This window comes from Sebastes umbrosus, chromosome 15, assembly GCF_015220745.1.
Source record: "Sebastes umbrosus isolate fSebUmb1 chromosome 15, fSebUmb1.pri, whole genome shotgun sequence".
NCBI classification, from domain to species: domain Eukaryota; kingdom Metazoa; phylum Chordata; class Actinopteri; order Perciformes; family Sebastidae; genus Sebastes; species Sebastes umbrosus.
In genome coordinates, this window is record NC_051283.1 from 29,441,674 (window position 1) to 29,458,141 (window position 16,468).

The 16,468-nt window shown below is 39.9% G+C and overlaps 1 protein-coding gene and 1 long non-coding RNA gene across 10 annotated transcripts in view; one reads left to right on the forward strand and one right to left on the reverse strand.

The window, feature by feature from the left end:
- The window catches only part of LOC119502886 (collagen alpha-1(XIV) chain-like), a 209,276-nt gene that overhangs the window by 123,034 nt on the left and 69,774 nt on the right, over positions 1–16,468 (reverse strand). For all 9 annotated transcript variants that reach the window (XM_037794158.1, XM_037794155.1, XM_037794154.1 and 6 more), the window contains 7 exons: positions 15,303–15,429; positions 13,826–13,971; positions 8,672–8,801; positions 3,015–3,154; positions 2,792–2,918; positions 2,558–2,697; positions 709–841 (listed from right to left, as the gene is read on the reverse strand). In XM_037794158.1, coding sequence (XP_037650086.1) covers positions 709–841; positions 2,558–2,697; positions 2,792–2,918; positions 3,015–3,154; positions 8,672–8,801; positions 13,826–13,971; positions 15,303–15,429 — 943 coding nt within the window. The remainder of the gene's footprint in view (positions 1–708; positions 842–2,557; positions 2,698–2,791; positions 2,919–3,014; positions 3,155–8,671; positions 8,802–13,825; positions 13,972–15,302; positions 15,430–16,468) is intronic.
- LOC119502890 lies at positions 2,993–15,048 on the forward strand. Its single transcript, XR_005210197.1, has 4 exons — positions 2,993–3,131; positions 11,497–11,762; positions 13,843–13,996; positions 14,478–15,048. It is a non-coding gene; the product is annotated as an uncharacterized LOC119502890 (long non-coding RNA).

Genomic DNA, 16,468 nt, shown 5'->3' on the forward strand with positions numbered 1-16,468 from the left:
GGAAACAACGTCTCTGAAACTCAACATTTTTCTGGAGGAGAAGACCAAGACCCCCTGGCTTTGGTTTCCAAGTCCTCCCTATTTTTGAGGTCTCAAGGTTGGCCAGCATGATATAAAGACGAGACATATGAGACAAGACTTTGTTAGCCAGCGCACCCTGCGGTCCCTCCGCCTCATTCCCCGCCGCTAGGAGACTACTTCGCCAGGAGGAGAGCAGGCGGTAGCTCCAGAGACGGACCTTCAGTTAGCGGCTGCAGCAACTCCAAACAACAGCAACAGAAAGTCCGCTGATCCCGAACCGCCCCGACTCCCCCGACGGATCAGCAAACTTTTTGTTGCTGCCGTTACACAGGTTAGATCCAGCACTGTGACTCCCGGCGCTGGGGTTTGTGCTGGCTGCATTCGAGTTGCTGCAGCCGCTAACTTAAGGTCCGTCTCCGGAGCTACCGTCCGCTCTCCTCCCAGCAAAGTAGTCTCCTAGTGGCGGGAAGCGAAGCGGTGGGACTGCGGGGTGCGCTGGCTCGCTAATTCTTCGTCTAATTTGTGTTCTGATAAACAGTACATTCATCATATTCAGTGTCCCATATCGCTATTTTCCAAGTTACTATTAGCTGTCATAGAGACCTATGATCAAACTTGTAACTCCCCTAATTCAGATGTCTGTGCACCTTTTTAGAAATACGAGGACAGTTGGAACGTTATATTTACGGGTGGACTCCACGAGGATCATCTCGTCACTCTCCACCTCGTTGCCGTAGATTGCAGCGATGAGGACTTCGTACTCTGTGAGCGTGCTGAGTCCTTTTATCAGGTAGGTGTTAATGTTTCCGTTCACCAGAACCTGAAACACAAACAGAAACAGAGGGATGGAGATAAGTGATACGAGCTGATGTACACCGAGGAGGTAAACCCAACTGAATCGGTTCCAACGGAACAGAATTTAGAGTTTTTCTACATCACAGCAAGAAGCATCTGGTTTAAGATAACACACCTTTATATTTAATGCATGAAGACACAAACAGGTAGAAAGATCAAAATAGCAGATAAATGACAGTCCAACAGGTGAGGAGACAGATAACACGTCATGTTTTTGGGATTATCATCTCTGAGAGATAATCCTCATCAGTGCGACAGAGAGAGAGATCTTTATCTTTTTATGTTTCACCTCTGCTTCATATTATATCTTAATTGAATAGTCTGATTCAAGTTGATCAGTTTTGAGATAAAACGTGTCTCTGTTTTAATCAACAATAAGTAAAATAGGACAAAAGTAGTACTGAGGACCTTGACTGGTTAGATAAACGGCTGAGTTCCTTGTGATGGAAGAGATTAAAGAAAAAAAGAAACAAGAAGAATAAAATCATCAGTAACTAAATGAAATCATATCAGGCGTATTAAGTCTGAGGTGATGGTGCTCCGCTGGAAGTGGATTGCTCTCTTCAAGTTACTACCCAAAGTGAAGGAGTTCAAGTGTCTCAGGATCTCAGGAGGGAATGTAGAAATTGTAGAGAAAGCTGATGCTGAAGGAGAAACCTACAAACCAAACCTCTCTTTAGGGTCATAAGATGTTCGGCAGTGAGCAAAAGAATGAGAGAGCTTACACAAGCAGCCAACAGGAGTTTATTTAACCAAGTGTAGCCTCATGGCGTTACTATCTGGACAGGTGTAAGTAGCAGGAGATGGAAAAAATAGATAGATGGACATGACAACTCTCACATGACATAATGATTTTATTCCTTTGTTTAAAGGGTGGGTCCATTATTTTATTTAGCTCAGATCAGAAAGTCACACAATAACACAAACTAACCAACTGATCGATGCAGCGGTAGAGCAGCAACTCCCCTGTTCTGAGAGGTCAAATTAAAAACACATGTTTTTGTGAATGGAGTCTGGTGGCTTTGAAGTCAGCGATATAACGGCTTCAGTTCCCGGTCAGAAAGGGCTGTCTGACGGCGAGGTAAAGCGGTGAAAATATTCTAAATACAGCGCACACTTAAACTGATATTTTTTTTTTTAGATGGCTAAAGCTCCTTGGAAAGAAAAACAAAGTGGCACGGCTGGTTGTTTTCCACGCGTTTTTAGACGCAGCATGTGTACGGCCTCTTTATCCAAGGTGCTTGGGAAGCACCTGCTGTTACTAAGTAACCAAAACCTGCGTGCTGCAACGACGATGATGATGAAGTTGCCGTAATTTAGGGTGAAGCAGTAAAACAGTTCATGGTAGTCCTGCACAAACATGATTAACTTGTCCTCCATATATCTACCAGATATTTACGGAAGAAAGAAAATATGACATGCGGTGCGCGCTGCGTCGTTCTAAAAGTTGAATCGTTATTACCTCGGGGTGCAGCCTTTGAGCGTGCATCTACATTGACAATAATGGATTTGAGGTTGCAAAAAGGTTTGAGGTTGTGAACGCCCCCTTCTGTGTTATGATTATTGTTATACATTATGAATATTTATGTGTGCTCATAACTATGATCATACAGTGTTATAAGCAGAATATAACACATTATAAATATGTTTATAATGCATTATAGACAACAGTAACACACACCTCATCACTGTCTCCTCCGTCTGTGGGCGTCCAGGTGAGTCGGTACAGCACCACATCAGATGCCGGGTGTTGCCATGACACCCTGAAGCTGTCTGTGGAGACGTCACTGCTCCTCAGGTCCGGCGGGTCCGGGACGGTCTCTTGACACACAAATAACACACTTGTAGTCATGGCAACAATAAACCTGCCATACCTGAATGTCTGCATACTAATAATATTGATATTAGTTCTTACTTGTGGTGAAGCTGTCGGTCACGGCCTCAGCTTGTCCCTCGTCGTAGAGGGCGAAAACACCAACTGTGTACTCCGTCAGCGAGGTCAGGTTTCTTAGCAACCAGGTAGTCACACGGCCAACATCCACCTGTAGATACAGAACCAAACAACAACGATGATGACGAAGACGTAAGCATGACGGTTTGTTTCTGATGTCAGTACTAAGAGCTAAGGATCCTCTCACCTCGTTGGTCTGGACTCCGTTGGTCTTGACGTACATGATGCGGTAGCTTTTGGCCTTCCTGGAGGCGGAGTCCCACGTGAGCCGGGAGGAGCTGTGGTCCACGTCTGAGAAACGCAGGTTCGTTGCCGGAGTCAGCGGTACTGAGGTGGGAGGAGGTGGGGCAGAAAGCAACTGTTAGCACACAAAGTAAAGATGGTGTATGAAAACCATGACTGTAATAGACATAAGAGGGATAAGATAAGATAAGATAAGATAAGATAAGATAAGATGGAACTTTATTAATACCAAAGAAAATGTTTTGCCAGAGATTGCTCAAAAACTACAATATAAGAATAAAACAAATATATATAACAATAAAAGTAAGATACATTTAGTAAAATAAGTAAACTAAAATAGAAAAGTAATATTGAGCATGATATTGAGAGAGTAATATTGGAAATTATATTGAAAAAGTACAAAAAAGCAATATTGCACATTATATTTTGTCATTGTGTTACTTATGGATGGAATTATAGTGAAAATAAATGATTCCCCTTTTTGCTGGGGACCTCCCTGGAGATTTTTTTCAATAAATAATAATTATAAATAATAAATAATAAATAATGTAAAATAAAATAAATTATAAAAAATAAAAATAAAAAAAGGACTCCAGAAATCGCTAATATATTGTATTAAATTAAATTAAATTATCCAGGTATTTCTTATGATGCATCATTTGTCTGATAATTTCAGAAATAAGAATGTAAATATGAGTCCAGAAACTCTGGCTGCCACAGAGCTGCTGTTATAAAGGGGTCAACGGTTAGTTGAGTTTGGATTTAGTGAGTGGTTTCACACATACACACTCATGGGGGTTTGAACCAGGGTTATTGGACTCCAGTATTTTAATTATAAAGTGGACAGACCCTCCTTCCATCACTCCCTCAGGCTCTGCCTCCACTTCGCCTCTCTCTCCTCTGGAGGAACTGCAAAGGTCTAAAACAGCCTCTTAGCTTCACTTTTCTTTTAATTCAGCCGGGAGAATCTGATTTACTCTGGGAAACTTTAGCATTACTGATCTGTTTTTTCTTTTAAATCCTGATTGTACCGAGCGCTGTTTCACCTCAATTATACCGGGGGTCAGGGTAAAGACAAAGCAGCCGAGAGGAAAGGGAGGAAGGGAGGGAGAGACTGCCTCTGCTTGTACTGTAGGAGGTCGAGTCAGGGTCAGCAAAGCGCTGAGGAGGATGGGAAATTAAAAAGTTTAGAGATAGGTGAGTCTCCAAAGTTTCCAAAGTCCATATAAAAATATCCACTACATTAAAAGGCCCATTCACGTAGATGTTGGGTGACTCCTGAATGTCAGACCTCTCCAAAATGTTTAAAAAGCTACAAAAAATATTTTCAGAAAGATTCTATTTCTTTATTAGCATTTATACTACACTATACTACCATTTTATACTTTAATAAAATTATGAATGTAGTGTTCCAGACATCTACACTGATTCGAGTAGGTCTGGTGAGGTCTTCACGACTGTTTCCTCAGTTTTCAGTCCTTTACACACCCGGGGCGTGATAAAAAAACAACACAAAAATGTGAAATACTCGCCTGCTAATATTATATGTCTAGGGCTTTTATTGTGAAAGGTATAAACAGAAGGAGTTGATCATCTGGTCTGTCTTTGTCAAGGTTTAAAGGAGCAATAAAGTTTGCCGTCTTGGTTCAGACTACCAGAACCCCCGTAAACCGCAACATATCACAATGGTTTTAAGACAAGAATTAAGATTTTTCTTTTCATAAATAACTGTATTTATTATGATATAAATAAACTATAGGTTCCTGATATAGTTGGCTTAAAAGTGTTTATTGAGTTTCACTACAATTTGCAGTTTTATTAACAATTAAGTACAGCCGGGCAGTGAAACAATGTGAGAAAGAGAGTTAATAGGGTGAAAAATGTTTTACTTTCTTTATTTATTTTACCTAAATGTAGAAAATGAGGAAGGGCGCCCCCTTTTTTAGAGGGTGACTAGCGTCCCCCAGAAGGTGGCGCCCTAAGCGACCGTCTATATTGCCTATACGTTAAGCCTGTAAACCTGTTCTGTACAACCTGATTGGTTGATGCCTATTATTCGCGGCGCAAAACCTCAGAAAAAATCAACTTCGGAAAAAAAGTATGCCGCTTTTTCGCAGCATAATATTTGCATTCTGTGTGAAAGTATTCATGACAAAAACAACAGTTTGAAAAAAAATATTGACGTGCGAATTAACCGCTGGTAAAAAAAACACCCCCGGTGTGTAACGGCCTTTGTTTTGCACATTTGTTTGTTTTATCATTGACTTAACTACTGTATTAAAAAGAAAGGGTTGTTATTTATTTATTCATTTATTTATTTATTCATCTATATATATATTATTTATTTATTTTTTTTCTATTTATTTTTTTTTGTATTCGCAGAAATTTTGTGAGGAACCAGGGGTGGGAGGAAAAAAAATGTATTTCGTTATACCTCCTAAAATAATAAATATATTTATAAAAATAAAAGAGATAATTTTCTTGTGCCAGAGCCAGAAAAAATATCTAATTGCGATTATTTTGACTGATATTGCATTTGCGATATATTCTGTGATATTGGAGAGAATGATGATTTTTATATCATTATTTTCATTTTTATTGAAAACATACTAAAATGGTTATGGTGTGATTTTTGCGGGTGTCTGTACCAAACAAAGATGTTCTCTTAAGTCTGTAGAATATAATGTGTAGGCCAGGACGTCTCTGCAGCAAAATAATATTTAATTTAAAATGGTTTAAAATGCCTTTAACAAATTGCAGTAGGCCATATTGCAATGTTGATCAAATTTGGATTTATTGTGCAGCCCTAGATGAGGCTGACGCAGCTACAAAGGTAACTGAGAGTCGACAAATTTACACATTTCTTCTATTGACATGACAAACACAAAGTTAACTGAACAAAAACCAACCAACATGAACACGTTGGACTGAATAATAGACTGAAAATGATTTGATCATTACCGGTAATGGAGGAAAAAAGAACATTTCATTTCACTGCAGCCATCATTAAAGCTCATTTTGTCTCAACAATGACACAAACAAACGGTGAAATAACTGGATGAAATGAGGGACGAGAGAGACGACGACGTCTGAGTGATTACGAACCAACACGCGGAGTTAAAAGCACATTAAACTCATCTCCTGCACGTCCAGATGCATCAGAAAAACCACCGGCTGATGATGAGCGCAGCGCAGAAAAGCACCAATATAAACTAAAAATAAATGTCCTAACTCTGATGCAGCTCATCTTCACTGCAGGAATAATCAACAAAAACAGATTTGGCTGTCAAAGACAACTCATGTGGATATTTTCTTGCACTTAATGAATGAATGATTAAATACACATAAGGAGAAATGAATATACGTGGCATGAAGCCCCGCTTGCACGGATGAAGGAAATTAAAAGTAATTTGAGAGAGAGACCTCAACCCCCCAAAAAAAACATCCACTGCCTCGCTCCAACAGCCTCCGGCGTCCTTATCTGACCTGCATTCAAAGCCTTACACGCCTCATAAAGACACAAACATGCCCTGACTTAAAGCCGCAGGCCGCAGACCTTAAAGGAGACTTCATAAAACGTTAATTAGTGGGCATGGTGGGGATACGGGGACGGCACAGAGGGGAGGCACGAAGCTTCAGAACTCTTAAAAATGAAAGTGAGGTGCAAAAAATAGCACGACGAGGGGAAGCCGGAGGCCGGCGCCACGCTGGGATTTTGGCACCGCCTGGTTGGCAGTTTTGTCGGGGCAGAAAAACGTGCCGTGGCGTGTTGCAGCGGTCCTGGAAAAAGCCGTGTAACTACAAGCAAACACAAATGAAACGTAACTGCAGCAGCTGATTCGACTGATTGGAACAACTTCAGAGGAATTAGCTTTCTGTAGTGTCGGGAGTAAAAAGCTGCTTCCGCTTCGCTGCATATTCATCGAGTTCAATGACACTCCAGATCTTTAAACTTCACTCTAAAAACAACTGCTCTCAACGTGATATTTTTTTTGGGAGATGTGTGGTTTCCTTCCTGCAGGGCGTCAGACAGCTGTGAGTAAATCTGAACATCCCGCGGCGAATGAAATATGAGTTCAGAGAGTCGTAAAATCTGTCAGGAATTTAATGAAATTGAATTTCATCAACAGTTAGCGAAGCTCATTGACGGTTTCACGGTGATATTCATATTTACTCTATGAGTCAGAGTGTGTGTGACCTTGTATTTCTATCTTTGTGAGGACCAATCTGACTTTTAGACCTTGACAGTGAAGTCCTCAGTCCTAACTTCTTCAAAGAACAGGGCACGACGCCGCTCACAAACTTCCTTGTTTTCTTGGCTTGTGTTACGTTTCCAACAGCGAAAATTGCATCCCAGTGCAGTGCAGAGGATGTTATGGACGAGGATAGTTTTACAGTGTACAGTTCACACTGCCGGGGCAGCTGTGGCTCAGTGGGTACAGCGAGTCTTTTAATCACAAGGTTGCCGGTTCGATCCCCGATTCCTCCTGTCTGCGCGGCAGAGGGAAACAACGTAGTAAAAAACGGCCTGTAGAGCCGGTATGATTTCACATTTTACTCTGTGAATTAAGGATTTATTATGTTGACCAAACCAGAGTTGCTGGACTGATGGTTTTGGTGAGTTTTATTTAGTTTCTTTACTGTGACTCGTTCAAAGAAATCCATACGATTATGTGGTTTATTATATGAAAATAGTTACAAGCAATAACTTAGGCTAACTGGAATGACGTGACGTGACGTGACGTGACGTGACGTGACGTGACGTGACGTGACGTGACGTGACGTGACGTGACGTGACGTGACTTATTGTGATGTAATTTATCTTCAAATTCTTCATATCCCTAAAATCTGCACAACCTAACTTCACCTTTATTTCTATAAAAGTATTGAAATTGTGTCATAAATAAAAAAATATAAAAATCAGACTTGTTTTTTTCATAAAATGTTATTAATAACACACAAAACATGTTGATCCAGAAGATTTCTAAATGTAGAAACATACACAAAATATTTTTGAACACTCCATTAGATATTGAACTATGCACCGTGTTTAGTTTTTGACATATGTTCATTTTTATGAGCAGATTGAGTGCAAACGTGCTTCGATAGTTTTGTTACGTTCCGCACGTAACATAATATAATGACATCACAAGCGTACAACGTGATGACGCTTACTAACTAAAGACAGAAGCGTTAGCTTTCTGCTGCAAAAAGAGTGAATCTTCTAGCTATTATAATTTATATTTTAGATTGATTTAAACAGGATCAAGCAAACAACGATCTCCCGCGGCCATTAGGGACAAAACTCTGGCACCGCCGTAACATAATGACGTCATCACGAGCGTACAACGTGATAACTTTCTACTGCAAAAAGAATGAACGCTCAACCGTCAACGATCCGTTTTTAAAGAGTTAAAGAGTTATAGGGAACATTTAAGGGACATTTGAGTGTGGAATTATTAATCATAGGGAATGCGTAAATGATTTTGATGGATTAATCAGTTAATTGACTGATCATCTCAGTGTGTGTGTGTGTGTGTGCGTGTGTGTGCGTGTGTGTGCGTGTGTGTGCGTGTGTGTGTGTGTGTCTGAAAGACTCACGTGTGGTCTGCTGGCTGGTCATGGGGTCGCTGGCCTCCTCTCCATACATGGCGTAAACCGTCACCGTGTACTCCGTGTCCGGGGTCAGTCCCTCCAGCTCCACCTCGTTCACAGAGTCCTCTACCTTCACCTGCACACACACACACACACACACACACACACACACACGCACACACACACACACACACACACACACACACACACACACACACACAAAGCATGAAGGTATGTGCCTTCAGCAGGAGGATGCCGTGTTTCCAGCAGACGTCTTTATCTCATCTCATCTCGTCTCTCATCCATCTGTCCGTTTATCTCTCCCTATCATCTACCTCTATCTCTTCTATCATCCCTCCATCAGCCCTCAGTCGAGTCCAGACAAGCAGAGAATCGAGCAGTGATTACATAAGATTTTTTCTGAACGGGGCTTGTGCCTTTTTCTTCCTCTCACTTTCAGCAGCTGGGACCCATCAACCCTTAAAACTATGTGCCTCATGTTGTGACACATTTTTTAATTTATTTACCTTCGTATTAATTCCCTTATTTATTTACTCCTCTGTTTAATTTTCATTTTTTATTTATTTATTTATGTATTTATTTTATTAATTTCTAAATGCATTCATTATTTATTTATTTAGGGTTGCGATTAATTTGCAAAATAAATATATTTAAAAATTAATAGAAAATAAATACACACATAAATAAAAGGGAAAATTAAACAGAATAATAATGTAATAATTTGTTTATAATAATGAACAAAGAATAAATAAAAAAGCAAATTACAAAAATAAATATATACCAATTAATTAATGGCTACATTTTTTTAAATATTATTTTTGCTGCATTTAATGGCAGTTATTATTTATTTTAATTATTTTTATGTTGTGAGCTGCGACATACAGTATAGCTAAGGTAGGCAGAACCTAGGCTACATGTATTGTATATTCAGGACACTTCCTCTCCCCTTTACTGTACTGTATGTCTATGTTCTCTCATGTATTGTAATATAACTTGCTGTAAAACCAATTGCCCTCCAGGAACCAAAAGATAAATTTGAAGTAAAAAAGATTTCTATCTGATCAGAGTCTGATACCAGATCAGGGGTTGGTTCTGTGTTTGTAGAAGGATGATTAACTCCACTATAATACAGCTGCTAACACACGACGGCCACACACCCACAACTTCACCATCTTTCACCTTCTGCCAAACACACACACACAAACACACACACACACACACACACACACACAAAATAATAATCTGGCAGAAAGGAGGCACCGACAAATGTTTGTCCATCTGCTCTTCTTGTCTACCCGGTTCATGAATAAATTGTTTTCCTTTTAGAGCCTGAGAGGAATAAGATGTTCTGCCAAAGTTTAAGAGTCATACTTCATAACCGATGCAGAATTTCAGACAGCGATCTGGCTACTGATGTAAAATATGCTGCCGACATAAAACCGTTCATGTTCCAGAGTCACTGTAATGGTTAAATGGTTGTTATACATCAGCAGGTTCCCTTTTCATTGGAATATATTTACTTTTATTTTGGTCTAGTTCTACTTTCTTGTACTGTGGATGTTCGTCTTTATGGAGGATGGAACCTGCCAAAATAATACAAAAATAACTTGATTAATAAATGAATATGTCATTAAATGATTTTTAAATTTAAAATAAATTTGGCTAAGAATTTATTGATAAAATGTGACATAAATTGATATTACTCTTTTAATTTTCTTCTTTATTTATCTATCTTTGAATTAATTCCCTTATTTATTTACTCTCCTTCACTTTTATTTATTTATGTATTTATTTTCGTATTAATATTTTATTCATTTTTTTTTATATATATATTTATTTTTAGATTAAGTATGTAAAATAATAAAAATAAATACATAAATAAATAAAAGGGAAAATTAAACAGAGGAGTAAATAAATAAGGGAATTAATACAAATATACATAAATAAAGAAGCTAAATAAAACAGAAATATCAATTTATGTCATATTTTCATCAACTAATTAAAGGCTACACTTATTTTTAATATTATTTTTGCTGCATTTAATGACATATTTATTAGTTATTGAGTCATTTATTTATTTATTTTTGATTTTGGCATGTTTAATTTGGGAAAAATGGGATGTGAAATGAAGCCATGTTGAAGCTGTGGATGAACGTGCAAAATTGTCAAAATCTCCACTGAGACAAACGTCAGGAGTAGAGCTGTAACGATTGACCGATTAGTTGTCAACTATTAAATCAATCGAGAACTATTTGATAATCAATTAATCGGTTTGAGGAATTTTTTTAGAAAAACAAATTCCCTGATTTCAGCTTCTTAAATGTGAATATTTTCTGGTTTGTTTCCTCCTCTATGACAGTAAACTGAATATCTTTGAGTTGTGGACAAAACAAGACATTTGAGGACGTCATCTTGAGCAATTTTTCACCATTTTATGACATTTTATAGACCAAACAACTAATCCATTAATCGAGAAAATAATCAACAATCGAGAAAATAATAATATTAAAAATAATAATATAAAAAATAATCGTTAGTTGCCGTAGTCAGGAGTTAAATTAGCTACCGAGACCTTCGTTTCTTTGTATCCTTAGAGTAAAGTTTGATCTTTCTGAATAGACTTATAGAGCTGATGTTTCTGAAATGACGCGTCATCTTGAGGAGATACATTTCACACTGAACTCTCGTCACTTTTTGTTTTTTGTTGGCAGGTAAATCATCAGTTTTATGGACCCAAACTCTAACATAGAATCTCCTTGTTGCTGTTAATATGTTTTAATATGTATCCTCCCTCTCTGTCTTGGGTTCAGTCTGTGTTGAAGCCCTCTTTGGCCCAGACGAGTCCCCACGTGGCCCAGGATGTGGAGCCAGCCAAGGCCGGGCTCTGACAGCGGCGCCTCAGAGCCCGGCTCTTCCTCGCTGCTGGAAGACATCCGTCCTGATCCTGGATTGAATTGTTTTTATTGCCGTCTGCCCGGAGGGGAATGTGACGACGGGCGTAATGAGGCCTGATGGGAAACACCTCTCCTCCTCTACCTCCTCTGCTCTATTTACCTGCATGTTTTAATCTCTCCAGGTTGGTTCTGATGTTTTCTGACCTGCTGATGCTCGTCTCAGCATGTGGCTGCTCTTTATTTCAATAAATATTCAGTTTTCTGTCCTTTGACCTCCAACACTAGCTGAAATTTAAGAAATCTAACTGTTTTTTTGGTTCGTGCACCACAGAGAGGCTGAAAGGTTACTGAGGGTGTCCTTGAGAAGCTGTAGCTGTGGCAACTATTTCCCTTCCTCTTTCCTTTTTCTTCTTGGCAAACTCTGACCAATTTTTACTTCCACCAACTGCCAATTTCATTTGGTCTTTCTGAGTTTTTTCCTCTCTTTCCTCCCATCCTCTCACCTCTCCGTCTTATCTCCCTCACTGAGCATCACTGAAGGGTATGCAGGAAGATGTGCTGGATATACAGAATGCAGAGAAAAATAAGAGAAACACCACATCAAAGCTGACTTTTACTTTGAAGCAACTCAATTACAATTACAAAGGCGTCTCTGCAGGTCAGTTTTATTAAGTCGATTAGAAGTCTGTGTCTGCTCTGACAGTCACCGTCTTTAGATACGTCGTTTCAAAGCAACTTCAGGTGTTTCACAGAGTTCCTGTGACGCTCAACCATCAGGCCAAACACGGAGAGATGCCAAAATCTAACAAACTGCAGACAAACAAGGTCAAACTCAGACACTAAAAAACTTAACCAAAGCTTCTGTTATGAACTGGGAGATATAACTGGATGTTCTGCTGCTGCTGATCAAACATCCAGGCCGACTCTGTTCTGTGAAGTTTTCTTCGACTCAAAATAAGGCCGTCAATCGATTAAAATATGTAATCACGATTAATCGCAAATTAAGAGTGATTTGTCAAGTATTCAATACTCTTATCAACATGGGAGTGAGCAATGTGATGCTTTATGCAAATGTATGTATATATGTATTTTTGGAAATCAATTAACAACACAAAACAATGACAAATATTGTCCAGAAACCCTCACAGGTACTGCATTTAGCATAAAACATATGCTCAAATCATCTCCTCCATCACGTAACCAGCTACAAGTGTTGGATGTGGAGCTGCGTATGAAGGTGCTTCTTTAAATCTGAGGGAGAGTTCTTTGCAGCTGACAGACGCTTCTTTCTCAGGCACAATTTGCATTTCACTGTGATGTTCTTGTAACAGATTGCTTATTTGAAAATGTAACTAAATATCAGATTACTTGGATTGTAATAGAACACGTTACGTTACTCGTTACAACAAAAAAAAGTCAGCCCGTTCGCAAGAAAAAGGCGCATGAATGCCACAATAATGCTCAAGGGTTTAAGCGTTCAATAAGTACGCCTTTCTTGTTTTCGCGTGTCATGTGTACGCCATGTATCCTGCAAATGTAAACTCAGCCATTCATAAATGATACAGTAAGAGTGATGTAGTATAAAAAGCGAGTAAGATCACTTATGGTGTGTGGATTGGGAGGTGGATGGGTCCAACAAACACCAGATTTTTAACCAGGAAACCCCTGTTCCCGTCTGGCGTTTTGTTTTATAAGTTACGTTAGTCACGTGGCGTTTGGGACGTGTTTTCCCTAGTTGTTTCCGTACGTGTTTTACTTAGTTTACGTGCTGATTTTAAGCCCAACTATGACGTTTTCTCTTACCCTAACTAAGTGGTTTTCTTGCCTATATTGCAGACGTTTGCGTGGCGTACAAATGACACGCGAAAAGGCTAAAATGTGAACTCATGACATGCTGAATGTCTGTGTAATGTCGTGGTATTTATACGCCTTCCCATGAGACCGGATTAAAAAATCCCTGGCCGGGATTCACCGTTTTCTTTCCATACAGCGAATCACAACACTGAAAGAATCAGCAGAGAGTGGCCCAGCTCTGAATCATACAGCAGATCTACCGTTGTAAAGGTGTTTCCATTATTTTGTCTACCTCCTAAAAACCTCCTAAAAAATAGTTTTCCTTTCCTGCCTTCACAGTCTGCTCTCACACACACACACACACACACACACACACACACACACACACACACACACACACACACACACACACACACACACACACACACACACACACACACAGCTTCCTCACCTCCTTCTCGTCCGCAGCGTCTCCCTCCGTCAGCGGCGCGTACAGGATCATGTACCCAGAAGCACCGGCGGCGATCTTCCAGCGGACCCTCATGGTGCTGTGAGTGATATCGTACAACTCCAGGTCGTTCACCATCGGCAGCGCCACTGCAGCACGACACAAAGACCAAATGTAAGACCGCTTTCAAACATAACAACAATACATCTTGATATTAAAATGATTATATCACACAAAATAATGTCTATTTCATGCTCATGGAGGATATTATTCTCATATGAAAAAAGCCTGCAGCTTCTCTTAGACTTTATTTTAGACTTTCAGCTTCAATAAGTTCAAATAATATCTAAATGTCATGAAAGGTCTGGCTGTATCAGGTTTTATTAAATCTAGTATATCTCAGCCAGTCAGTGTCATCAGGTTTCTCTCACAGCATGAGAAAAAAAAAGCAAAATCTGATATTAAATGTTATTTTTTTCCACATTTTATTTGCTAATTTAACTGTTCATACCTGCTTTTAACCCTCTCCGACCCACAATAGAGCCGTTTTTGTCTTATTTAGGGAGGTCCAGGGGGTCTTTAGATGGAGATGGCAGGTCAACAGTAGATGTCACATAGAAATGATGTACAGTGTTCTACATCCTGTGTTTTCTAGAGACCATTTCACAGTCTATGAAGCAGACAGGAAGTAAACATGGACCCAAGCTGTTGCCTGAAACGCTCTATAAGTCACACACATAAAGCACCACCACACCCCTAAACCTGTCACTATCTAGTGTCACGTTTCATTTGTTGCCGTAGAAACAGAGTCCAGCTGACGGCAGCAGCCAAACCCTCCATTAACTTTGTCACAAGGTCGACTCGCAGCTTAGCATTCATCCTCCGCCGACCGGGAGGAATTCCCCGTCATTCATCAGCGAGCGGCGGGCTGAGAGAGGCGGGAGGAATCCTGCCAGGCTCTGGTACGGTGTTTTCAGACATCACGACGGGGGCCTCGGGCAACACGAGAAATAGAGCTCACCACGGGCATCCTGTCAGTGGTGGAGGATCGCGCCTCCGATGCATAATGCAACACCTGTGCAGCTTTCATGGCCCAAATTCAGTGTCTTCTGCTGTGGCACATATATTTTACTATTATTTGGATTTTCTGACCGCTCATGTTGCTTGACTGTATTGTACCACAATGTAGTATGTTCTGAACCATTATACATACTGTATTATTTGTATTATTCCAATATCTGCACTCTAGCTTTAAAATTGAGACTAATCTTATCTTATCGCAATACTTTTAAATGTTTAAAATTGCATTAAGATCGTTTCGTGGGACCTCTGGTGATTCCCATCCCTAATGGTTTGATTTAAAATCAGTCCCCAACCTCCTACGTATGCCGATTTTGATTAGAAACATATTTGTGATATGTTAAAAAAAAAGGAGAAAATGAGTTTCCTCATTGCATCCTTTGTAAACTTCTAAACTTACATGTGGTAGCACTTCCTCTCAGGGCCTCGCTGGCTGAGCTGCGGTAGACGGCGAACACGGCCACCTGGTACTCTGTCAGAGAGTTCAGGTAGTTGAGCTCCACGCTGTTCTCCGTCCCCTGGATCACCTGAAAAGACGGATCACACCGGGTCTGAGCCTGGACGCTATACAGCAGACATCCTCCAGTCTTATTGAGCAGTCGGCTTCGTTTGTTTGTCATGTTCATCACTGTGAGTCATCTCAGCTGTGTGCTCAGGGAGATAAACCTCTGATACTGTTATTATTTTAAGACTTTAATTAGCTCTGATGTTGCGCTCTCACTCACTTTGTAACAGTCAAAAAGCAACGAAATATATTAAAAAGAGCGCCTCTGTTTACTGGGGAAACCTCATATTGCACGGTTGAAAACGGCACCACGTGTTGCTGTAGGCATTCAGCTCGTCTCCAAAGACATTTAAATTGAGTGGAACTAGATCAGATTAGCTTTGATGAAGCCTCCGTCTTCCTTGTGGGGGAAACTGGGCCGTTCCAGCTGCAAGTTGTAATAAACATCAAAGAGAAACTGCATAAAAATGAGAAGGGAAATGTACAAACATAAATATGAACTCTGATAATTACAGCGCTGTGTGTAGGTGTAGTTAGAGGTAGGGAGACTTCCAATTAAATCAATCTACTGCGCAGGTTGTCAAACGGTACAAACACCCTCTTGAGATAAGCGTTGGCGACACTGGGCTGGGTTTATCGTTTGGATCGTTTTAAAAATCTAGTGTACTACAGCTTGTTTCTCAACATTACCCACCCTAGCTTTAATAATGCAAATCACTTTGAGAAGTTAATTTAACTTGAGCAATTGACCCTAAACGATTTAAGCTGAGCAGCCGTAATTAAAATGCTGCCATTACATCAGTGTGTCAGCATTTTGTTTACCCTCTGCTGGGAAATCAGGAGCAAAGTCCCACCAGTTAAAGTGACAAACGGACCCCCGCCCCACCTCGTCATCGATAAGGAGCCAGAGAAACAGATGAACCACTTAATAACCAGTGGATTGGATTCATTTAAATGTTGTAAGACAGCTCCAGTGAAAGCGTTACAACGGTGTATTAGGGCCATTGTAGGTAAAAAAAAAAAAAGTAATTAAAGAGCCGGGGGAGGGGGGGGGTAATATT